Source organism: Schistocerca piceifrons, chromosome X (assembly GCF_021461385.2).
Source record: "Schistocerca piceifrons isolate TAMUIC-IGC-003096 chromosome X, iqSchPice1.1, whole genome shotgun sequence".
In the NCBI taxonomy this organism is placed as follows: domain Eukaryota; kingdom Metazoa; phylum Arthropoda; class Insecta; order Orthoptera; family Acrididae; genus Schistocerca; species Schistocerca piceifrons.
The window spans coordinates 770,583,873-770,611,094 of NC_060149.1; the positions used below are offsets into that span (position 1 = coordinate 770,583,873).

The 27,222-nt window shown below is 45.0% G+C and overlaps 1 protein-coding gene across 1 annotated transcript in view; it reads left to right on the forward strand.

Moving 5' to 3' along the window:
* Positions 1 to 1,495: 1,495 nt before the first annotated feature.
* The window catches only part of LOC124721936, a 62,994-nt gene continuing 37,267 nt past the window's right edge, over positions 1,496 to 27,222 (forward strand). Inside the window, exon 1 of the mRNA XM_047247094.1 lies at positions 1,496 to 1,552. Coding sequence (XP_047103050.1) covers positions 1,496 to 1,552 — 57 coding nt within the window. The remainder of the gene's footprint in view (positions 1,553 to 27,222) is intronic.

Genomic DNA, 27,222 nt, shown 5'->3' on the forward strand with positions numbered 1-27,222 from the left:
GAGCACTATGGGACTTATCGGAGGTCATCAGTCCCCTAGAACTCAGAACTACTTAAACCTAACTAACCTAAGGACATCACACACATCCACGCCCGAGGCAGGATTCGAACCTGCGACCGTAGCGGTCGCGCGGTTCCAGACTGGTGCGCCTAGAACCGCTCGATCACTCCGGCCGGCTTCGATATTTTCGATCATGCTATTGCAGTAATTATTCATCATCTTTGTTCTTCATTTTCCTTAAATTTTTGTTTTACGCATAATTCCTACTTTCGTTTAAATCTTCATCTGCGTTATTTTGTCCCTAGTGCAATAAGAATTTATGTAGTAAGTGTTTGTATGACGTTTACTATCCAAGAAAATGTACATCTTGTAACGAAAATTACATTTTGACATCATTCCATGTATAAGTAGGTTATCCTGTCTTTTGTTTTATAACCGATAAATCGACATTTCTTTTAAATATTATGATAGATAGATGAAAATAATTATATAATCAAATTCACACGCACGAAGAGACCACCTGGATAAAGAATGACGGGAAGAAGAAATTAGAGGAATTGAAAAAGTATATACGGTGATTAAAATGACGTGAGAAAGGAAATGCAATATAAAATTACTTTAAAACCCTTTAATTGATTAAAAATGATGATCGAAGTCATTTCGATGAAGATTTAAAAATAAAAACAATTGTAGCACCTGACGAGATCCGAACACACAATCATTTGTGTTTTTGATTTGTTCAGACTACGTAACTTGTCCTTACGATTTATCTCTTTTAAACCTATAGCGTGTCAAGCGAAATTCGAAAATTTTTTCAACGTTTATTTGCCAACGAGGGCCCACCAGGATGAATGGTTGCCCGGTGTGGTATCTGGGACATTAACCTATAATAACACCGAGCGAGGTGGTGCAGTGGCTAGCACACTGGACTCGCATTCGGGAGGACGACGGTTCAATCCCGCGCCCAGCCATCCTGATTTAGGTTTTCCGTGATTTTCCTAAATCGCTCCCAGCAAATGCCGGGATGGTTCCTTTGAAAGGGCACGGCCGACTTCCTTCCCCGTCCTTCCCTAATCCGATGAGACCGATGACCTCGCTGTCTGGTCTCCTTCCCCAAACAATCCAACCCTATAATACCGTACATATGGTTTCAAAAAGCCGATCCAACTGCTGGGGACGTCTCCTTGTAAGTGATCTGTATACTCACAATAATTAAAATTTCATTTTTGTAGTCCTTCTTGGTTTTGGACATTGATGACCAGAGATGTAATATCCAAGTGCGTGGCGACTGGGCAGGAGGCGTTGTCCACCCTAAGTGACCAGTGGCCTGCTAGAGGCACTCAGCAGCTCCACAGCTCCCGGAAGGCTGCAGCCAGGGGCGCGTTTCGTCATGTAGGCCGCAGGAGCAAAGCTGGAGGCAGCGGCGGAGTGGAGAAAGTGGGGCCGAGTTGATTTAACCGGCGAGCGGCGCGCGCCGCCGACACTCAGCTGCAGCATGCGGCCCGCGCTCCTACTCCTGGTCGTCGCAGCCGCCACCGCCGCCACCATCCAGGTGACCCAAACCTTCTGCTCTCGTGTCGACACTGCTCAGCGGAGACAATTTTGCTCACTTTATGATAAATTTTGGGGCCTTGTCGTGGTCCCAACTTTCCTTTCAGCCATTCTTTTGCTGGAATCTAATTTAATACCTTTCGCTTTTTTTCTTGATACGTGTATGTAGTGATGATCGGTTTTTGATACGTGTTAAAAATACGGCGTCTCAAAATTTAAATACTGGCTTGATGAATCTCATGAGCTCGTTACTATGTGATTGGTTGGTTGTTTTTGGGGAAGGAGACCAGACAGCAAGGTCATCGGTCTAATCGGATTAGGGAAGGACGGGGAAGGAAGTCGGCCGTCCCCTTTGAAAGGAACCATCCCGGCATTTGCCTGGAGCGATTTAGGGAAATCACGGAAAACCTAAATCAGGATGGCCGGACACGGGATTGAACCGTCGTCCTCCCGAATGCGAGTCCAGTGTCTAACCACTGCGCCACCTCGCTCGGTCGTTACTATGTGAAAACATGTTTACTGAGTATACAAAATCTCCACAATTTCCACACCCTGTCCTTAACTATTAGTCGATATTCGTATCTCGCTTAATATTTACCGCTTACCACAAATGGCTCTGAGCACAATGCGACTTAACTTCTGAGGTCATCAGTCGCCTAGAACTTAGAACTAATTAAACCTAACTAGCCTAAGGACATCACACACATCCATGCCCGAGGCAGGATTCGAACCTGCTACCGTAGCGGGCGCTCGGTTCCAGACTGTAGCGCCTAGAACCGCATGGCCACTCCGGCCGGCATACCGCTTACCACAATTTGTAACGAAACGTCCAGTAAATATAGACACACACACACACACACACACAGACAAACTGTATTCCACGTGTACGTAAGCTTTGTTGACTCTTATTTTCAGCGCATTATAACTCAAACCTACTTTAAAAATGAAACTGCTGCTCGGAATAAACTGCGCGAAGTGTCACGAAATGACGTTAATGAACGTCATGATTCATTTAAAGTTATGTTGTTTGCAGGAAATGGGACACAAATCCAGACCAATTTTCTTAAGCGGTCTCAGGTGTCTCGTTGAATCATTCTCGCTGACGACACGCAGCTGTAATTTCTCCGTCCGCCGTGGGTCCAGATGATAATCTGAAAAAAAAAGTTCAAATGTGTGTGAAATCTTATGGGACTTAACTGCTAAGGTCATCAGAAATGGCTCTGAGCACTATGGGACTCAACTGCTGTGGTCATCAGTCCCCTAGAACTTAGAACTACTTAAACCTAACTAACCTAAGGACATCACACACATCCATGCTCGATGCAGGATTCGAACCTGCGACCGTAGCGGTCTCGCGGTTCCAAACTAAGGTCATCAGTCCCTAAGCTTACACACTACTTAACCTAAATTATCCTAAGGGCAAACACACACACACATGCCCGAGGGAGGACGCGAACCTCCGCCGGGACCAGCCGCACAGTCCATGACTGAGCGCCTTAGACAAGTTTCTTTTTTTTTTTTCATTTTGTTCGATGTAGTTCGTTGCGTTTGGTCGGGGTGGACGTCACAAGTTGCTTCACTCAGTTTTTTTATTACAGAGAGCACGCAGCCCTCTGACCGAACACGCTTTTTTTTTTCAATTTGTACGTTGCGTTTGGTCGTTACGGACGTCACATGACATCCGGTCAAGTTCGTTTGTGATCCTTCCACTCAGTTTTCTTATTACAGAGGTCAATCAGCTCTCTGACCGAACATGCTGAGCTACCGTGCCGGCGACCGCTCGGCTAATCCCGCGCGGCTGATGGTCTGATGCGTCCCTTTCGCGCTCTACTAATTTATCACAATGTGGACTAACACAATATTACCACATATCACTCTGAGATGTAAATAGTAAAGATAAGCTAACCCTGTCGAGGTGCAGGGGTTGTAGGTGTCATTAAGTTCCATATTCTCGTGGATGGGATGTCATTGAATCGATCCTTTGAGATCATTCCGTCATATGTTCGTTTTGCAGTAACCACAAGGTAACGCATGTATGCTAACACAGAGGCTCGCCGCTACTTCGGCTACTAGTCATACTACTCGTGATATAATGAATTGCCTAGGCAGCGATTACGACGATGACGGCGACGTACGGCAAGCAGCTGCCTATTCTACATGTGCAGCCAGTTCTGGTTACGGAAGACATATTTTGAACTTCCTCACGGGCCATCTCTTCTGCGACTCGAGAATGATGGAGAATTTCGCGGTGTTGCCGTCGAGAACCATAACTCAGTGCCACAAAAAAGTGGTTCAAATGGCTCTGAGCACTATGCGACTTAACGTCTGAGGTCATCAGTCGCCTAGAACTTAGAACTAATTAAACCTAACTAACCTAAGGACATCACACACATCCATGCCCGAGGCAGGATTCGAACCTGCGACCGTAGCGGTCACGCGGTTCCAGACTGAAGCGCCTTTAACCGCACGGCCACACCGGCCGGCTCAGTGCCACACACTGTCTCAAATGTTACTTGTAATGAAAAGAACTGTATGATCACCAATCCATCTTGTACTTGTTTAGCGATGTTCTTACGACGTAAATCTGAAAACACGATATACCGAGGACAGATTATTAGAGATAATTAGCAATGTTCGGTTGCACTACCTAAAGAGTCTGTTTTTGAAGAGTACAAACAACTATGGCCGGTCGAAATGTGGTTTACAGCGTCATAGGTCCCTCCGTAATTTGTGTTCAGAATGGCCCAGCTATCATGTGCTTTAACACAATCATATCTACTGTATATTAAACAACTTGAACTGTTCGCGTTGCAGCGAGGTTCTCGTTAATATGGGGCGTGTCGATACTTGAAAGCCAATAGTGCCTCCGCTGTAGAAGAAACATCTGTGGAGATGAACATTGTAGAATCAAGTGCAACCATTTAGCCAGAAAACTCATTGCGCCAAATGTAAATGAACATAGCTGACAAAATAGTTTGAAACTCATAGAAACTTCAGTACAGTTACATGCACGAGAACTGCTTACTTTATGTTACGAAATTATAACTGCTTAAAAATACATGTCGCTCGTTTTCTTAAATTTCTTGCCAGAATAGTTTTCTAGTTTACCATATAATTTAATCAGTGTGAGATGATTTCCAGACAATTGTTTGGTTTACACGCTCATGTGGATTACGACTCACGCCTTGCTCTCGGCTGATAACGATCATGTGTCTTCCCAAGCCAACGTAACCTTACAAAACACATTGTTCCTTGATCACCACACAAAATTCGCATCGTTATCGTCTAAATAACAATCTCTAGCTGATTGCTATTATCACTCTAACCTTCACTGGAGTTAACTGTAACTGTAACAGATGAGAAACATTAGGACAGACGATATGTATCGCACGTACGCACATCGATAGTATAATAAGCATTTGTTTGAATTGCGCAACTGTCGGTATCTGCGATCCTGAACTCAATTGTATTTGCATCATTTATCGAGTTTTGAAGATGATACGTCGGCACTGAAATTTCAACACAAAGTTTGAACTAGCTAGATTTAATTGTCAAGACGTGCTGAATGAATGTAAAGAAAATTTCGACACTTGATTACACTGTAATTACAATACTCTTTAAAACTGATGGCTCTATTTAAAAAAAGCATCATATTTAAACACTGTCCATAACGTATAGAGGTTTTTCAGTAAAGCAACAACCAGGACAGAGTCAACTGAAGACAATGTCCACCTGTTATCCTTCAGTTGTCCTGCGTCTGGATTTTGTAACTTTCATAGTCTCGAATGCAGAACGTAAAAGTAACGTTGCTACTTCCCCAAACTGAAATTTATCTGGTTTTTTCATCGGAACAGGTATTAGTCAGAATTAGATACATGTATTCGGATTTTAATACAAAGTCGATTATAAAAATGTACATCGCTAAAAAAGTTACTTTCTCATCCCTACGGAATTACGATGAAATACTGTTGCACTTACCTTTAAAGGGTTTACAATTTTGAAAGGACGTAATGTTTAGACAATCCAAAACTAACGACAAATCATTACATTGCTATTTTATACCACCTCATTCCTATAACTATGCAAAACTTCTGCTGTTACAGCTTCTGTGCAATGATATTAGATGTAAATTAACAAAGACAAGTGACTTCAGACGTTTATTTCCTCGTCATACTTTACGAGCGGAAATAATAAGTGGCCGTTACACGAAATCATGGCTCCAACATTGAGGCAAGCGGGCAGGTCGTAGTCTCAAGTGGTCTGACGGTGAGGTAGTAATATATGAGTTGCAGGTTAACTGTAACTACAAAATATAGACATTATGTTGATAAATTTTGTAAAACAAATGTAGCCATCCATTACTGCCTTAACATTCAGGAGCCATTGTGAGCCGGCAATTATTTGGTTTGTTAATCATTAAAAGAATCTGGTAGTTAACTTGACACTGACTCTTGGTATTCTCAAATTACGATTGTGTCTTTTATAACAAGAGTAGTCTCTGCACCGACGAATAAGAAACGTGATGTTTTGTTGTCTAGCACGTAAAAACTGCTTGAACAGAACCAAAGAGACCTAGCTAGTTTGAATACTCGGAGTGGAAGAAATCTTCGTAGCCGATACTCGGTCATCATACAAATTAGACCTGATGGCGCTCAACTTCTGATCACTGAACTGTGCGCTACTGTGCTGGCTTGAACTGCAAACCTCTCCGGAGTTTCTTATGTGGTCGTGTGTGACTAGGGCCTCCCGTAGGGTAGACCGTCGCCGGGTGCAAGTCTTTCGATTTGACGCCACTTCAGCGACTTGCGCGTCGATGGGGATGAAATGATGATGATAAGGACAACACAACACCCAGTCCCTGAGAGGAGAAAATCTCCGATCCAGCCGGGAATCGAACCTGGGCCGTTAGGTATGACATTCCGTCACGCTGACCACTCAACTACCAGGGGCGGAGTTAATTTTAGGTAATAAACTGGCTTCAAGCCACTGTTATTCAGCAAAAGATGGACTATAGGGCAGCCAAAACAGTTTCGTGAAATTTACCCAGCCGGGAATCGAAACCGAGCCCTTAGGATTGATATTCTGTCGCGCTGCCCACTCAGCTAGCGGGGGCGGACTCTTACGTGGTGAGAGCAGTCACACTGTTGATATCGAGATCGGGAAGGAGACGTTAATACCGCTGATTCGATAGGATTAGGGTATGTGCCGGCACCAGTTTCTACCACCTCCCTACGTTCCATTCCATACAAAAACCCGTCTGGTTAGTTGAGCACGTTAACGCGCCTCTTTCGGGATACGGGGAGCCGACTCTGACCCGAATCGAATCTGCCTCGCGGATTAGCGACGGGGGCTGTTAAGCCGCCTTGCCTGGACGTGGTACTGAGGCGGTTTCCCACATCCAAGTAGGTAAATGCCGGGCTGGTTTCCACACCCCGCGTCAGATACGCACTGTGCAAAGATTTAGAAAACGTTCTCACACACGCTCAAGGGATTTACTCTAGACGCAGACACGTGGGGTACACAGATTCTGTCTTCCAGGGTGAATACGAGACTGAAGACCACAGGTGTTTCTTCTCTTGCCCGCATCTCGTGGTCGTGCGGTAGCGTTCTCGCTTCCCACGCCCGGGTTCGATTCCCGGCGGGATCAGGGATTTTCCCTGCCTCGTGATGGCTGGGTGTTGTGTGCTGTCCTTAGGTTAGTTAGGTTTAAGTAGTTCTAAGTTCTAGGGGACTGATGATCATAGATATTAAGTCCCATAGTGCTCAGAGCCATTTGAACCATTTTGTCTTCTCTTTAAATCCATAATCAGCATCATTCCATACAAATAACAGACTCTCACCATTCATCTACACAATCCCAATAAATACTCGCCCTTTTGTAAAAGGTCATCATATTATTCTAAGAGAAGGGACGTTCAATAGTAACCTGCGTGACGGGACTGAGGTCACTACGTTTTAATTCTCAAAACAATCACGGCCGCCGTGCGGTTCTAGGCGCTGCAGTCTGGAACCGCAAGACCGCTACGGTCGCAGGTTCGAATCCTGCCTCGGGCATGGATGTGTGTGATGTCTTTAGGTTAGTTAGGTTTAAGTAGTTCTAAGTTCTAGGGGACTGATGACCTCCGATAAGTCCCATAGTGCTCAGAGCCATTTGAACCATTTGAAATTATAGATGCAGAAACGGAAGTAACTGAATCGGAGCTAATGGATGGAAGTAATTAAAATCACTTCCGTAAACAATACAGGTGGATAAAGAAAGATAGGAAAAAAGATGAGAGCAACAGTAACAGTTACACGGCGATTAAAATAATGTGACAAAGGAATTGAAACTTGAAAAGAAATACATTTAATCCAGTTACCTGAATAAAAACAATAATCAAAGTCATTCGATAATGACCCCAGACGTTGAGTCCCACACTGCTCAGAGCCAATCACGGCCAGAAGTCTTTACGTAGGTTCCATTACTCACCAAGAGACACATAAATAAATGACTTTACATTGCATAGGACGTCCGAAACTTAACAGCTTATATCTACATCATGTATATAAGAGACGCGTTACACCATCGTTAATGATGACAGAGAATCAATTCTCCGTGTAGGTAGAGTATTGTTTCTTCCCTGTTATGTTTGTTGATCGAAATCTGGTATTATACACTACTGGCCATTAAAACTGCTACACCAAGAAGAAATGCAGATGATAAACGGGCATTCATTGGACAAATATATTATACTACAACTGACATGTGATTACATTTTCACGTCCGCAGCTCGTGGTCGTGCGGTAGCGTTCTCGCTTCCCACGCCCGGGTTACCGGGTTCGATTCCCGGCGGGGTCAGGGACTGGGTGTTGTGTGATGTCCATAGGTTAGTTAGGTGTGAGTAGTTCTGAGTTCTAGGGGACTGATGACCATAGATGTTAAGTCCCATAGTGCTCACTGTCAGAGCCATTTGAACCATTTGAACATTTTCACGCAATTTGCGTGCACAGATCCTGAGAAATCAGTATTCAAAACAACCACCTCTGGCCGTAATAACAGCCATGATACGTCTGGGCATTGAGTCAAACAGAGCTTGGATAGCGTGTACAGGTACAGCTGCCCATGCAGCTTCAACACTATGCCACAGTTCATCAAGGGTAGTGACTGGCGTATGTGACGAGCCAGTTGCTCGGCCACCATTGACCACACGTTTTCAATTGGTGAAAGATCTAGAGAATGTGCTGGCCAGGGCAGCAGTCGAATATTTTCTGTATCCAGAAAGCCCCGTACAGGACCTGCAACATGCGATCGTGCATTATCCTGCTGAAATGTAAGGTTTCGCAGGGATCGAATGAAGGGAAGAGCCACGGGTCGTAACACATCTTAAATGTAACGTCCACTGTTCGAAGTGCCGTCAACGCGAACAAGAGGTGACCGAGACGCGTAACCAATGGCACCCCACGCTTTGAATGTGCGTTAACCGCCATCTCGCCAAACACTAATGCGACCATCACGATGCTGTAAACAGACCCTGGATTCATCCGAAAAAATGACGTTTTACTATTCGTGCACCGAGGTTCGTCGTTGAGTACACCATCGCAGGTGCTCCTGTCTGTGATGCAGCGTCAAGGGTAACCGCAGCCATGGTCTCCGAGCTGATAGTCGATGCTGCTGCAAACGTCGTCGAACTGTTCGTGCAGATGGGTGTTGTCTTGCAAACGTCCCCACCCATCTGTTGACTCAGGGATCGAGACATGGCTGCTCGATCCGTTACAGCCTTGCGGAAAAGATGTCTGTCATCTCGACTGCTAGACGAGGCCGTTGGGATGCAGCGCGGTGTTCCGTATTACCCTCCTGAACCCACCGATTCCATATTCTGCTAACAGTTATTGGATCTCGACCAACGCGAGCACCAATGTCGCGATACGATAAACCGCAATCGCGATAAGCTACAATCCGACCTTCATCAAAGTCGGAAACGTGAGGGTACGCATTTCTGCTCCTTACACGAGGCATGACAACAACGTTTCACGAGGCAACGCCGGTCAACTGCTGTTTGTGTATGAGAAATCGGTTGGAAACTTTCCTCATGTAAGCACGTTGTAGGTGTCGCCACCGGCGCCAACCTTAAGTGAATGCTCTGAAAAGCTAATCATTTGCATATCACAGTATCTTCTTGCTGTCGGTTAAATTTCGCGTCTGTAGCACGTCATCTTCGTGGTGTAGCAATTTTAATAGCCAGTAGTGTATTACGATGAATTAATACGTTTAACAGTCTGGCCTCCCTCCCTAACATCTCATCTTGAAAGCATTGCAGGACTACCATCCGGTAGCCGAAGTACGACACGGCGCAAGGTGATGACTTATAATTTCAACAAAACGGTTCCGAGCAGTCGTTGTTAGGGCGCGGATCACGTAAAGACGCATCCACATTCATCCAAAAGAAATGTATTCGCAATAGCGAATACAATGAGACTCTAGCTGTGAAATTTATTGGCGACATCTGAAAATTTGTACCGGACCTTAACCACCTGCCGTATCCAGCAAGGCTTCTACGGCCGATCGAAACCTCCATATGTCACCTTGTGTCCACGTCCTGCACTCGCAAGATCGCTGCCATTCCCGCACACGAAGAGACTTACTTGTTATTGTCGCGGCCTTTGCCGGCATGTGAATACTATTTGCAGTGTCCGTGTTTAACGGTCTGCTACGCAATGTCCTTCAGACAGGCATGCGTGCGTACAGATGTCTGCGGGACACTACATTATTTTTCGAGTCATCAATCTTGTGATTGGTTTGATGCGAACCTCCACGAATTTCTCTCCTATGCCAACCTCTTCATCTCAGAGTAGCACTTGCAACCTACGTCCTCAATTATTTGCTCGATAAATTCCACTCTCTAATTTCCTGTACATTTTTTGCCCTCTACAGCTCCCTCTAGTACCATGGAAGTCGTTTCCTGATGTCTTAACAGAGGTCCTACCATCCTCTCCCTTCTCCTTATCAGTGTTTTCCACATATTCCTTCCCTCTCCGATTCTGCGCAGAACCTCCTCATTCCTTACCTTATCTGTCCACCTAATTTTCAACATTCGTCTGTAGGGCCACATCTCAAATGTTTCGATTCTCTTCTGTTCCGGTTTCTCCACAGTCTATGTTGCACTACCATACGATGATGTGCTCGAAACATAAACTCTCAGTAGTTTCTTCCTCAAATTAAGGCATATGTTTGATACTAGTAGACTTCTCATGGCCAGGAATGCCCTTTTTGCCAGTTCTAGTCTGCTTTTGAAGTCCTCCTTGCTCCACCCGCCATTCGTTATTTTGCTGTCTAGGTAGCAGAATTAGTTAATTTCATTAACTTCGTGACCATCAATCCTGATGTTACGTTTCTCGCTGTTCTCATTTCTGCTACTTCTTATTACCTTCCTCTTTCTTTGATTTACTCTCAACAAATATTCTACACTCAGACTGTTCATTCCATTCATCAGATCATGTAATTCTTCTTCACTTTCACTCAGGGTAGCAATGTCATCAGCGAATCGTATAATTAATGTCCTTCCCCCTTGAATTTTAATTCTACTCCTCGATCTTTGTTTTAATCTCATAATTGCTTCTTCTATGTTCAGATTGAACAGTAGGAGCGAAAGACTACATCCTTATCTTACACACTTTTTAATCCGAGCCTTCGTTCTTGTTCGTCCACTCTTATTATTCCCTCTTGGCTCTTTTACGTGTTACGTATTAACCGTCTCTCCCTATAGCTTACCCCTATTTTTCTCAGAATTTCGATTATATTGCACCGTTTCATATTGTCGAACGCTTTTTCCAGGTCGACAAATCCTATGAATGTGTCTTCATTTTTCTTTAGTCTTGCTTCCATTATCAACCGTAACGTCAGAACTGCCCCTCTGAGGCCTTTACCTTTTCCCAAGCGAAGCTGATCGTCATCTAACACATCCTCAATTTTCTTTTCCATTGTTCTGTATATTATTCTTGTAAGCAACTTGGATGCATGAGCTGTCAAGCTGATTGATTGTGCGATAACTTCTCAGCTCTTGCAGTCTTCAGAATTGTGTGGATGATTATTTCCAGAAAATCAGATGGTATTTTGCCAGACTCATACATTCTACGCACCAACGTGAATAGTAGTTTTGTTACCACTTCCTCCCATGGTTTTAGAAATTCTGATGGAGTGTTATCCATCCCTTCTACCTTATTTGATCTTAAGTCTTCCAAAGATCTCTGAAATTCTGATACTGGATCCCCTATGTCTGCGTAGTAAGCACAGACACTGCAAATAGTATAAATTCATACACCTTAAAACGTTGCAGGTTAGCTAGGACCAGATCAGGCGTTAGTTCTCACGTTGTATTTTCTAATGCAGGTCGGAAAGAACTATTCACAATATATCGCTTCATTTAGTATCCTCTGACCATCTGTGTAATGCACTGTCACCGACAAAATTAAATTATGCTAGGAATCGTGCAGATCATATTTGAGCTTCTTTGCAGTTGTTCTCACTCGATAAGGATTCTCGACTAACTTGCAGCACTCAAGGTCGGGACGCTCGTCTGCGTCTACCTACATACTCTGCAAACCATTGCGAAGTGCATGGCAGAGAGTACTTCCCATGGTACAATTCCGTAGGCATATGGAGCACGAGAAGAAAGATTGTTTAAATGCCTCTGTGTGCCGTAAGTTGGACAAATTTTGCGTTCATGATACGTAGGGGGGTGTAGTATATGGCTAGATTCCTCATTTAATACCGTTTCACTTAACTTTATAAGTACGCTATAGCGGATCCATCTACATCTACGAGATTACTCTATAATTAACAATTTGTTTGGCAGAGGCATCTCAGTACCGCTCTTCCGTGGGTCAAGTAAACCTGTAACGTTCAATATCACCAACTAGTTCTACTCTTTGTGTCCCAAACGTTTCGCTAGCTAACTCCTCCGTAGATGCGTTGCAGCCACTCAAAATCATTACAACGAAACATACTTGTGAAACTCGTTTCCACTACTCCAGGGCTTGGTGATCCTTCCCTGTCAAAGAGCCTCATAAGTGAGAGCTAGACGTCTAATCGATGTTAAGGACCCATTCTGCTTTCGCAGATACCACGCACAAACCACAAAGCGAATTTTTATATTCTTCTGTTTGTTATTTTTCCAAACTTTAAAGTAACGTCAGAATAGTTCACATTTCTACAGCACAAGATAAGTGAAATGGGAAAGAGAGAAAAGAAGACCCCCCCGTTCATCAAAAAAAAGTACCTACTAATACAACCTCTTCCTTTTTCATATCAGGTTTAAATGAAAGTCATCTCGCGTTTGAAGTAGTTATGTGCACTGTTCTTAGTTTTGTTGTGGTAAGGGCAGCAACTATCCTGTAGCGGTGAGTTTTGTGCATGTACGATAGTGTACCTGGTACAACATGATGGTTCTTGTTTGGCCTTATATTCTAGTGAGCGACTTTAAAATCATATGAAGAAACGCTTACTAGAGACCGCTATTAAGCAGTTTGCACCATTTTCTACTGTTTTTATTGTTGAGAGACAAGTGTTTTGTCCAGCGTTTGGAAATATTACGATTTTTACATACTTAAGTGCTGTATAATACATTAAAGCTATGTGGAGAACAGTGTTAATTCTTCAGTTAAAACGTTTTATGGTGAGTAAAATTCTATATATTTTTACAACTTGGTACATAACGTGTGGACGGTTAAACCCTACTTCCTCTGTCGTGCGCCATCTTGTATCTTGAAACGGAAGGTCTCCTGCCACACAACACGTGATGTTTGATGTGAACTGCTTTTATTTAATTTCTTAACAGTTTTCCCTTTCATGTAAATATAATTTTTTCTTAGCCAATAGCTTTTATTTCAAAATGTTTTTAACTTCTAACTAATTTCAATAATAATTCTTCTTTATTTGATTTCACTTACCGATTGGTGATGTATAGTAGATCAATAACATAACAGAGATACCATTGAATATAGTTTTGACAAGGTTTTCTCAGTGTTACACGTCTAATTGAGCGGAATATTTGTTTCTAGGTACGTGACAATGTTTGTACCTTGGAACCGTTTCTTCGTATTTGCAAAAACCTTACTTTTCAGGTGTAATTTTTGTAATTTCAGAAAAAGATGCAGCACCCATAAACTGAATTCAACCATTTAAAAATGGAATCTAAAATTGTATTAAACTTTTATTACAGAGCTGACTGGAGGCGAATATCTGAAAAGTGTTTCAAGGTACAACACTCTCAACTAATAACTACTGTACATTTCTTTGTGTTTAAAAACTGAGAATCCCTCTCAGTGTACTGTCTCTCTATAATAAGCTTCACTGACTATTAACAGTCTCACTGAGCTACTAAAAGTATGTTGAATTCATTGCGTGTAGTGCAGATAGTAGCGTGCTCAAAAAAGACGACTGCGCCTTTAATGACATTGCGATGACTGCGCATCCCGAAACGCACTTTCAGTTTCTACTGGGAAGGAAGTAGGTCGAGAGGAACAGGTTGGATCGTGCACTTGCGCAGCTCAAGTCGTGAGGATGTCGCCATACGCAACGCTCTAACATCACGGAGGAAGCGACTCGTGCTGCGTCTTCAATCCCCGGTGGATATTTATTGCGTCGTGACTAACGGGTAACAACGGCGGCGGTTCCTCAAGCGGAAAGCAGCTGCCCACTTGTAGACGCCGTTCTCAAAACTATTGGTTTGTATAGATTACTGAATTTGAATATCACGAGGTCACCGCGACTGACTAGCTGCATCGACCCCTCTACTCACTGGTGCATTAATAACGACAGAGGTTCAGATGCGCAGTAGCAGGAGAATGCTTCACGCTATGTGCCAAGCAAGATCGTAAGAGATGGAAAAGAGCCACCGTGGTACAAAAACCGAGTTATAAAACTGCTGCGGAAGCAAAGGGAATTTCACAGCAAACATAAACATGGTCAAAGCCTTGCAGACAAACAAAAATTACGCGAAGCGAAACGTAGTGTGAGGAAGGCTATGCGAGAGGCGTTCAGTGAATTCGAAAGTAAAGTTCTATGTACTGACTTGGCAGAAAATCCTAAGAAATTTTGGTCTTATGTCAAAGCGGTAGGTGAATCAAAACAAAATGTCCAGACACTCTGTGACCAAAATGGTACTGAAACAGAGGATGACAGATTAAAGGCCGAAATACTAAATGTCTTTTTCCAAAGCTGTTTCACAGAGGAAGACTGCACTGTAGTTCCCTCTCTAGACTGTCGCACAGATGACACAATGGTAGATATCGAAATAGACGACAGAGGGATAGAGAAACAATTAAAATCACTCAAAAGAGGAAAGACCGATGGACCTGATGGGATACCAGTTCGATTTTACACAGAGTACGGGAAGGAATTTGCTCCCCTTCTTGCAGCGGTATAACGTAGGTCTCTAGAAGAGCGTAGCGTTCCAAAGGATTGGAAAAGGGCACAGGTCATCCCCGTTTTCGAGAGGGGACGTCGAACAGATGTGCAGAATTATAGACTTATATCTCTAACGTCGATCAGTTTTAGAATTTTGGAACACGTATTATGACTTTTCTGGAGACTAGAAATCTACTCTGTAGGAATCAGCATGGGTTTAGAAAAAGACGATCGTGTGAAACCCAGCTCGCACTATTCGTCCGCGAGACTCAGAGGGCCATATACACGGGTTCCCAGGTAGATGCCGTGTTTCTTGACTTCCGCAAGGCGTTCGATACAGTTCCCCACAGTAGCTTAATGAACAAAGTAAGAGCATATGGACTATCAGACCAATTGTGTGATTGGATTGAAGAGTTCCTAGATAACAGAAACCAGTATGTCATTCTCAATGGAGAGAAGTCTTCCGAAGTAAGAGTGATTTCAGGTGTGCCGCAGGGGAGTGTCGTAGGACCGTTGCTATTCAAAATATACATAAATGACCTTGTGGATAACATCGGAAGTTCACTGAGGCATTTTGCGGAGGATGCTGTGGTATATCGAGAGGTTGTAACAATGGAAAATTGTACTGAAATGCAGGAGGATCTGCAACGAATTGACGCATGGTGCAGGGAATGGCAATTGAATCTCAATGTGGACAAGTGTAATGTGCTGCGAATACACAGAAACAAAGATCCTTTACCATTTAGCTACAATAGAGCAGGTCAGCAACTGGAAGCAGTTAATTCAATAAATTATCTGGGAGTAGGCATTAGGAGTGATTTAAAACGGAATGATCATATAAAGTTGATCGTCGGTAAAGCAGATGCCAGACTGAGATTCATTGGAAGAATCCTAAGGAAATGTTCACCAGTGTGGGACCCGTACCAGATAGGAGTGATAGAAGAGATAGAGAATATCCAACGGAGAACAGCGCGCTTCGTTACAGGATCATTATTAATCGCGAAAGCGTTACGGAGATGATAGATAAACTCCAGTGGAAGACTCTGCAGGAGAGATGCTCAGTGGCTCGGTACGGGCTTTTGCTGAAGTTTCGAGAACATACCTTCACCGAGGAGTCAAGCAGTATATTGCTCCCTCCTACGTATATCTCGCGAAGAGACCATGAGGATAAAATCAGGGGGATTAGAGCCCTCACAGAGGTATACCGACAATCTTTCTTTCCACGAACAATACGAGACTGGAATAGAAGGGAGAACCGATAGAGGTACTCAAAGTACCCTCCGCCACACACCGTCAGGTGGCTTGTGGAGTATGGATGTAGATGTAGATGTAGATTACATTTACAGACCAATAGTTCAAGCGGTTCTGAGGTAGCAGATATCGACCCATGCTGAAACAGCCATGTTAGTACGTGGTATAGCCTCCACAGGTGGAGCCGCAAGCGCTGACTCTGTCATCCAATCGATCGTACAGATGGCGAATATTGTCCTGGGATAAGTTATTCCACGCATGCTCGTCCTATTGACGTAGTTTTGTAAGAGTTATTGGTTGATGTGTCGCACGAGTCACTTCTCGTCCCATTATATCCCACGCGTGCTCGATTGAAGACAAGTCCAGAGATCGTGCTGGCCTGTGAAGTTGCTACACGTCTTGCAGAGCACATTGAGTTTCACAGGGAGTGTGTGGCCGAGCGTTATCCTGTTGGAACAACACATCACCTTACTGCTGCAAGAACGGTAAAAGAATGGGTGTAACAACATTCTCCACATACTGAGGTCTGCTTAGCGTCCTCTCTAGAAACTCCAGAGCTTAATGAGAACTTTAGCTTATCACACTCCAGAGCATGAGTGCTGGGATGGGGCCAGTGTGTGTTGGGCGTATGCACCCTAGAGACAGCGCTCACCATGGTTGCCTTGTACTTGCAAACGACCGTCACTTGAGTGCAGGCAGATCTACTTTCATCGTTGAAGACCACAGCGTGCCGTTCTATCTTTCAAATGATCCTCTGGTGGTAATAGTCGAGCGTGTACGTCGATGCTATGGCGTGAGTCGAAGACCGGCTGGATGCGTCCCTGCCCGCAGTCCCACTGCTAATAATGGGTTCGCAATTATTCGTGTTGACACGTCTGGGCTCTCAATTCCTCTTATCTGTGTTGCGGTTGCTGTGCTATCTGCCACTGCTGCCCTTACAATACGACGATCCTGGCGGGCGTCTGTGCTGCATGGACCCCCAGAACCTCGTCTACGGTTATGTGGATGTTCACGTTACCACTGATATCAGCATCTTTGCACAACTGACGCAGCAGCATTTCCAACTTGCGTGGCAACTCACTGAAAGGCTTATCCTGCCACTCGGAAGGTCACAACTTGACCCTTTCAAACCCGCTCACTTGGGTGTAGGAAGCACGAGTACATCTCCGTGTCATGGCTGCCTGCTTGCTCCACACGTTTGCACCACATTGTTCGTTCTGGCTGCGAGCAATCCCCCTTAAAGGGGGAATGGCGTTTTGGTAGCTCTGCCACTACGCTATCTATCGGCGGACGACACTGAAGCCATTATCAGTATTTTTCGACAACATGGTTGTGGAGATGAAGCAGCGATTAGCATGATTAATCAATTATTCAAAAACAGTCTTAACCGCATTTTTTAATTATTATACCGCCAACCGGTCGGTTTGAAACCGGTTGGCGGTATAATAATAATAAATGCGATTAAGACTCTTTTTCAATAATTCATTATCAGTATATCCACACTACTGGTACAGTTCATCAAGAGTAGTGACTGGCGTATTGTGACGAGCCAGTTTCTCGGCCACCATTGACCAGACGTTTTCAGTTGGTGAGAGATCTGGAGAATGTGCTGGCCAGGGCAGCAGTCGAACATTTTCTGTATCCAGAAAGGCCCGTACAGGATCTGCAACATGCGGTCGTGCATTATCCTTCTGAAATGTAGGGTTTCGCAGGGATCGAATGAAGGGTAGAGCCACGGGTCGTAACACATCTGAAATGTAACGTCCACTGTTCAAAGTGCCGCGAACAAGAGGTGACCGAGACGTGTAACCAATGGCACCCCATACCATCACGCTGGGTGATACGCCAGTATGGCGATGACGAATACACGCTTCCAATGTGCGTTCACAGCGATGTCGCCAAACACGGATGCGACCATCATGATGCTTTAAACAGAACCTGGATTCATCCGAAAAAATGGGGTATTGCCATTCGCGCACCCAGGTTCGTCGTTGAGTACACCATCGCAGGCACTCCTGTCTGTGATGCAACGTCAAGGGTAACCGCAGCCGTGGTCTCCGAGCTGATAGTCCATGCTGCTGCAAACGTCGTCGAACTGTTCATGCATGTGGTTGTTGACTTGCAAACGTCCCCATCTGTTGACTGAGGGATCGAGACGTGGCTGCATGATCCGTTACAACCATGCAGATAAGATGCCTGTCATCTCGACTGCTAGTCATACGAGGCAATGTCGTAATACGATAAACCGCAATCGCGATAGGCTAGAATCCGACCTTTATCAAAGTCGGAAACGTGATGGTACGCACTTTTCCTCCTTACACGAGGCATCACAACAACGTTTCACCAGGATCGCCGGTCAACTGCAGTTTGTATATGAGAAATCGGTTGGAAAATTTCCTCATGTCAGCTCATTGTAGGTGTCGCCACCGGCGCCAACCTTGTGTGGATCTCTGAAAAGCTTATCATCTGCATATCACAGAATCTTCTTCCTGTCGGTTACATTTCGCGTCTGTAGCATGTCAACTTCGTGGTGTAGCAATTTTAATGTCCAGTAGTGCACCTGCCACTGCTTCCCTTACAATACGACGAATCCTGGCTGGCGTCTGTGCTGCATGGACCCCCAGAACCTCGTCTACGGTTTTGGGGATGTTCACGTTACCATTGATATCAGCATCGTTGCACAACTGACGCAGCAGCACTTCCAACTTGTATGGCAATTCACTGAAAGGCTTATCTGCCACTCGGAAGGTCACAATTTGACCCCTTTCAAACCCGCTCACTTGGGTGTAGGAAGCACGAGTGCATCTCCGTGGCATTGCTGCCTGCTTGCTCCACACGCTTGCGCCACATTGTTCCTTCTGGCTGTGAGCATTCCCCGTTAAAGAGTAAACACAGATGGGGAATTGGTAGCTATGCCACCACTCTATCTGTCGTCGGACGACACTGAAACCATTATCAGTGTATCTATATCCTCAAAAAATGCCTGTAGGGCAGTTGCTGTCGACTATCCAAGGAGCGCACATGCCCGTGGGACAGTTGCTGTCGACTATCCAAGGAGCGCACATGCCCGTGGGACAGCTGCTGTCAACTGTCCAAGGAGCGCACATGCCTGTGGGACAGTTGCTGTCCACTGTCCAAGGAGCACACATACCTGTGAAAAAAAAAAAAAAAACTTCACGATACCTCTTGACAGTGCTGCATTGCTTTCCAACACGATGGTTACTCGATATACGCATGCCTGAAGATGGCATAATGTGTTGCCAAAACTGGTTGCCTAACAAATAAAACCAAAATAACGGCTGTTGGTATTTTATTATGGGCGGCTTATGTTCTCTTCAAATCAAAATCGACGTCGTCTTCCCAGGTGTACTATTTTTTTTTTCCCAGCAGTGTATGTTAATTTTTTCCCATCGCTTCCAATATATTACAAAAATTATAAGGAATGACAATGTGACCCTGGAAGACTCAGCACAAAGTATCACTTTGGTACAGAACTTGCGAATAAGTGTTATTACTTTTTTAACTAGTAAAGAGTATTTCGTAAAAAAATGAAGATTTCACTCTGTGATACTTCCGGTGACCATGTTTGTGTTCTCCATCAGATCAATATTACCATTTATGATCTACCAGTTCTGATATTTTCAAATACTTTTTCAATATTATCGTCGAGTCGACAGTAGTGATTCTGGATAGGGCTGTTATCTACATCGATATAGCGTCGGGAACTAAACGCTGGTGATATTTGTCAAGGAAGAGTTTTCCCATTCATGTGGAATGACATCCACGTATTCTGACTATGTAGGATTCGTTACCAGTTCTGTAGTGGAGCTCTCAGCGATTCAAGATGCATACGGAGTCCGTCGCCCGTTGGGAGAAAAGGAAGGAACGTCACAATTCAAAGTACTGTTGACGACAAGCTGATTTTAGACGGCCCGTGCGTTCAGATTCGGCAATGAAGGAAAAAAATAACGTAATCTTATAAAAAGAACTGTCAGAATTCACCTTAAGGGATTTGCAGCGCGGGATTAGCCGAGCGGTCTCAGGCGCTGCAGTCATGGACCGTGCTGCTGGTCCCGGCGGAGGTTCGATTCCTCCCTCGGGCGTGTGTGTGTGTGTGTGTGTTCGTCCTTAGGATAACTTAGCTTAAGTAGTGTGTAAGCTTAGGGACTGATGACCTTAGCACTTAAGTCCCATAAGTTTCCACACAGATTTGAACATTTCTTTTTTGGGGGAGAGACCAATTTAAACCGGTATGTTAAGATTAAAACTGCCCATTTTCATTGGCAGTTAATACTAATGGGATAAAAATCACCTTTAACATATTAGAGAGAGAGTTCACAACCAACAAGTTTAGCGAACTTCTGACATGGTATCTTGAGCAAATACACTCCTGGAAATTGAAATAAGAACACCGTGAATTCATTGTCCCAGGAAGGGGAAACTTTATTGACACATTCCTGGGGTCAGATACATCACATGACCACACTGACAGAACCACAGGCACATAGATACAGGCAACAGAGCATGCACAATGTCGGCACTAGTACAGTGTATATCCACCTTTCGCAGCAATGCAGGCTGCTATTCTCCCATGGAGACGATCGTAGAGATGCTGGATGTAGTCCTGTGGAACGGCTTGCCATGCCATTTCCACCTGGCGCCTCAGTTGGACCAGCGTTCGTGCTGGACGTGCAGACCGCGTGAGACGACGCTTCATCCAGTCCCAAACATGCTCAATGGGGGACAGATCCGGAGATCTTGCTGGCCAGGGTAGTTGACTTACACCTTCTAGAGCACGTTGGGTGGCACGGGATACATGCGGACGTGCATTGTCCTGTTGGAACAGCAAGTTCCCTTGCCGGTCTAGGAATGGTAGAACGATGGGTTCGATGACGGTTTGGATGTACCGTGCACTATTCAGTGTCCCCTCGACGATCACCAGTGGTGCACGGCCAGTGTAGGAGATCGCTCTCCACACCATGATGCCGGGTGTTGGCCCTGTGTGCCTCGGTCGTATGCAGTCCTGATTGTGGCGCTCACCTGCACGGCGCCAAACACGCATACGACCATCATTGGCACCAAGGCAGAAGCGACTCTCATCGCTGAAGACGACACGTCTCCATTCGTCCCTCCATTCACGCCTGTCGCGACACCACTGGAGGCGGGCTGCACGATGTTGGGGCGTGAGCGGAAGACGGCCTAACGGTGTGCGGGACCGTAGCCCAGCTTCATGGAGATGGTTGCGAATGGTCCTCGCCGATACCCCAGGAGCAACAGTGTCCCTAATTTGCTGGGAAGTGGCGGTGCGGTCCCCTACGGCACTGCGTAGGATCCTACGGTCTTGGCGTGCATCCGTGCGTCGCTGCGGTCCGGTCCCAGGTCGACGGGCACGTGCACCTTCCGCCGACCACTGGCGACAACATCGATGTACTGTGGAGACCTCACGCCCCACGTGTTGAGCAATTCGGCGGTACGTCCACCCGGCCTCCCGCATGCCCACTATACGCCCTCGCTCAAAGTCTGCCAACTGCACATACGGTTCACGTCCACGCTGTCGCGGCATGCTACCAGTGTTAAAGACTGCGATGGAGCTCCGTATGCCACGGCAAACTGGCTGACACTGACGGCGGCAGTGCACAAATGCTGCGCAGCTAGCGCCATTCGACGGCCAACACCGCGGTTCCTGGTGTGTCCGCTGTGCCGTGCGTGTGATCATTGCTTGTACAGCCCTCTCGCAGTGTCCGGAGCAAGTATGGTGGGTCTGACACACCGGTGTCAATGTGTTCTTTTTTCCATTTCCAGGAGTGTATGCTGAACGTCTAAATAGAAGGTTAGGCGTCATTCGCGACACATCACAAGTAGGTCATGAAATTCTTCATGTAATCATCTTTCAGTGCCGGCCGCTGGTGGCCGAGCGGTTCTGGGCGCTTCAGTCTGGAACCGCGCGACCGCTACGGTCGCAGGTTCGAATCCTACCTCGGGCATGGATGTGTGTCATGTCCTTAGGTTAGTTAGGTTTAAGTAGTTCTGAGTTCTAGGGGACTGATGACCTGAGATGTTAAGTCCCATAGTGCTCAGAGCCATTTGAGCCATTTAATCTTTCAGTCATTAGTGAAGCATTATCGTCAAGACCGAAAAATATTGATAGCATAAAAGGCACATGAACTGTAAATTCTTCATGTAATAATCTTTCAGTCATTAGTGAAGTATTATCGTCGAGACCGCAAAATATTAATAGCATAAAAGGCACATTAACTGTAAAAAGTGATGTAATTTTGATCTTGAGCACTTAAAGCATAAATCAAGCGCAATAAAACTGGTACTGGAAATTTCGATCACTTGTCTCTTCGGCCTAAATATTAAGTGTTTGGACGTTAGTGTTCGTCTTATGAAGGTGGTTATAACTATATTCCGGGGAATAATGAACTGGTTTGTACTGCTGCAGTCCAAGAATATTTAGAAGAAATAAATGGAGCACCATACAAAGCCCTGAAAGATTCTTATTGAATCCTGAAAGAGATCGACACTTACAAGCTTCGAGATAATAGTATTGCCACACATCACGTTTGACGAAATTGTGTTACATTTGATGTGGATAATTTCGAGCAGATGAAAATTGTACCTGAAGTTGAAATCGTTGTGTAGACTATTGCGTATTCCTACGAAGTTAGTGATGTGCATTCGCATGCGGCTTGCTTCATAACCACAGGAGTAATTGCACGTTACTCCGTGAACAGACGATAACTACCTATCAGTAAAGGTCATGCCGAACTCATAACAGCCAGTTACCCGGCGTCCTCTATAATTTAATCTTCGTTCGTGCACTTGTTTCGTTCGAATACTAAAATTAAACACCATATTATGGCAAAAGGTAGTCTCACCCGAAGGGCGTTTTTTTCTTTTTTTTTAACCAAGTCGATCATGCGATCGTGATGAAATAAGAATCGGAACGAGGATTCGAGGTCGTTCAAAGATGGGGCAGTCAGCAAAATAACTTCCTCGTTAACGCAAAAATCTCTCCCCTCCTGCGTAGAAAGGTCAGCTTCGTGAAAATGAACAGCTGTTATGTTGCGTACACGCCAGCTGCGAGGCGGCTGCTAGCGGCCCCGCACTTCCAGTGTTCGAACATCTGTGCTGTCGACCCGCACTTCCAGAGATCTAACATCTGTTCTGGGCTACGTAGTCATTTCTTCTCACGAAGTTACTTTGTGAATGCTCAAGGCTAGCGACGGCTGCCTTCGCATGGAGTATAACCGATGAGTCTGGTTGAAAGATGTTCATATGTCACGTACACTGCTGGCCATTAAAATTGCTACACCAAGAAGAAATGCAGATGATAAACGGGTATTCATTGGACAAATATATTATACTAGAACTGACACGCGATTACATTTTCACGCAATTTGGGTGCATAGATCCTGAGAAATCAGTACCCAGAACAACCACCTCTGGCCGTAATAACGGCCTTGATACGCCTGGGCATTGAGTCAAACAGAGCCTTGATGGCGTGTACAGGTACAGCTAGCTGCCCGTGCAGCTTCAACACGATACCACAGTTCATCAGGAGTAGTGACTGGCGTATTGTCACGAGCCAGTTGCTCGGCCACCATTGAACATATATTTTCAATTGGTGAGAGATCTGGAGAACGTGGTGACCAGGGCAGCAGTCGAACATTTTCTGTATCCAGAAAGGCCCGTACAGGACCTGCAACATGCGGTCGTGCATTATCATGCTGAAATGTAGAGTTTCGCAGGGATCGAATGAAGGGTAGAGCCACGGGTCGTAACACATCTGAAATGTAACGTCCACTGTTCAAAGTGCCGTCAATGCGAACAAGAGGTGACCGAGACGTGTAAACAATGGCACCCCATACCATCACGCCGGGTGATACGCCAGTATACACGCTTCCAATGTGCGTTCACCACGATGTCGCCAAACACGGCTGCGACCATTATGATGCTGTAAACAGAACCTGGATTCATCCGAAAATTGACGTTTTGCCATTCGTGCACCCAGGTTCGTCGTTGAGTACACCATCGCAGGAGCTCCCGTCTGTGATGCAGCGTCAAGGGTAACCGCAGCCATGGTCTCCGAACTGATAGTTCATGCTGCTGCAAACGTCGTCGAACTGTTCGTACAGATGGTTGTTGTCTTGGAAACGGCCCCCTTCTGTTGACTCAGGGATCGAGACGTGGCTGCACGATCCGTTACAGCCATGCGGAAAAGATGCCTGTCATCTTGACTGCTAGTGTTGCGAGGCCGTTGGGATCCAGCACGGCGTTCCGTATTACCCTGCTGAACCCACTGATTCCATATTCTGCTAACACTCATTGGATCTGGACCAACGCGAGGAGCAATGTCGCGGTACGATAAACCGCAATCGCTATAGGCTACAATCCGACCTTTATCAAAGTCGGAAACGTGAGGGTACGCATTTCTCCTCCTTACACGAGGCATCACAATAACGTTTCACCAGGCAACGCCGCTCAACTTCTGTTTGTGTCTGAGAAATCGGTTGGAAACTCTCCTCATGTCAACACGTTGTAGGTGTCGCCACTGGCACCAACCTTGTGTGACTGCTCTGAAAAGCTAATCGCTTGCATATCACAGCATCTTCTTCCTGTCGGTTAAATTTCGCGTCTGTAGCACGTCATCTTCGTGGTGTAGCAATTTTAATGGCTAGTAGTGTACATTTCAGTCATTTTAGAAGTTAGAAAAAAAAAAGCAATCGTCAACCTTGAGGTTGGTTTAAACATTACAGCACTGCCTCACCTATGGCCATACTGTTAAGTTCCACTCACAGCTCTTCCCGTGACAGAATAACGCCCCGCCAGTTCATGTAGCAGCTGCACTTTTAAGTGGATTCTGAACCAATACGAAAAACGTTTTTCATATACGCAGCGCACCAATAGACCACGTGCTGGGAACTGTAAAATAAAAAAAAATTAAGACCTTTATGTAAGAGAAACATGAATAAACTGCAGATGCAGACAAATTTCATGAACAGCTACTGTCAGAAACAGACAAAAGCTTAAGCACTGAACGAGGTGCAAGCTTGAAACGTTCGTATTTGTACGAGGTCTTCAAAAAGTCTCTCCGCAGCGCCATATGCCGCAGTGAATACACCGAAATGAAACTCAGTGAAATAGAAGTTATTAATTTATTGAATATTCATTTTTACTTAGAAATTTTCAAATTAAATGTTGAAAGTGTCCCCGTGTTGTTGAATACATAATTCAATTCGTGTAATCATATTTCCAAAATCTAGCTGTAACATTTATTCTGTAACAGAAGCAGTGAAAGTGGATATTGCAGTTTTCAATTCATCGTTGGATTTTGGACGTTTTTTATAGACAGTTGCTATAGACAGGTGCTTTAGCTGCACCCCAGGAGAAAAGTCTGGTGGTGTTAGGTCAGACGATCGTGGAGGCCAAAGTCCTTGTGAAATTATGCGGCCACCAAAAACAACAGCAAGCAGTGACATTGAAACGCGAGCTGTATGCGCGGTTGCACCATCTTGCTGAAAATAACCGTTAAGTATTTCACTTAACACAAGTTCTCCTATGAATGGGTACAGACTATCACTGCAGTATAGTTTTACGTTTATTGTTTCGTTGAAAAATATGGGACCCAAAATCCGACGTCTAAAATTGCAATCCAAACTCCTTTTTTCTCAGAATGAAGTGGTTCCTCATGAATACACAATGGATTTGCAGTACTCCACATACGAGAATTTTGCGAGTTCATGTACCCGGATAAATGAAACCACGCCTCATCAGTGGAAAACGTTCCACTAAGAATATCCCTTACATTTCGTTGAACGAAAGTTTTGAACAATTGACAATAATGCAGTCTCTTGCCATGATCAGTATTTTTCAGTTCTTGCACGACTGTCACTTTGTATGGGAAAAGTTCTAATTTTTTCCTTACAGCTGTGTGGGCCGTTCCGACACTAACATCGATTTCCTGGGCGAGTTTTCTTACTGACTTGTTCGGACTCATGGACATTTTATCGGAAATATCCTCAGACAAAACGCTAGGACGATCACTTCTCGGTGCATCTGTGACTGAACCCGTACTTCGAAATTTGTTAATGAAATCTCGCACACTATCGCGATGCGGGAGTGTTGTCTCCGGGAAAACTGAATTAAATGTTTGACGAACTGAAACTGTGTATTTACCGCCGGCTTTGAACACTTGTTCGACTAAAAAGACACGTTCTTCAATTATTAGCATTTTAACAGTGACAAAAACGAAACAAACGATCAAAGGAACTAAACTTAAACGTTCACGTCAACACGTAACGACACACACCAACGATACTACTGACACTGGTTCAGATAAACGAAACAGTGGATCGTTGGGAGAGTCCACTTGAAGCCAGGCCAACAATCATACGGCACGCGCGGCTAACAATCATACGGCACTGCGGGGAGACTTTTTGAACACCCCGTAGTTTTAATCGTTGAGCCATCAAGGTACACAGAAGCTGGGATGCCTTTGGAACAGTTACTCGCGTGCAGGATATTTTGGGTGGCTGTGCAGATGCAGTCATAATAGACAGTCCAGTCACATCAATGTGACCACCGCCTATCTTCTAAGTCAAAGTGCAATAATCACTCGCAGACGGCAGTTGGCACCACTAGCGGTGGAGGGCATAAAGGGTGTAGGGGGGACGCGGAAAACAGTGCAGTCTTTGTACGAGGCTTGTCCAGAAAGTAAGTTCCGATCGGTCGCGAAATGGAAACCACTGGGAAAATCCAATAAAGCTTTGCACAGATGTGTTGGGCATTGTCTCTAGTATGCCTGTCGATAGTGTCGCGTCGCTCTTTTCAGTTTTGAGTGAATAGTGAGCACGTAAAGACGCGTCTCCCGCCAAGTATGAGGGCCTGGTTAGAGATTTCGCCTGTGTCATGCAGCCCACATAACACAACTGTCGAGCAGTACCTTGTTCATGCCAATTCTCGGCGGCACACTGCAGGGGCAATGAAGACGCTCCTGCAGCGTTTCCGATGAGAAGTGTTTGATCACGCAC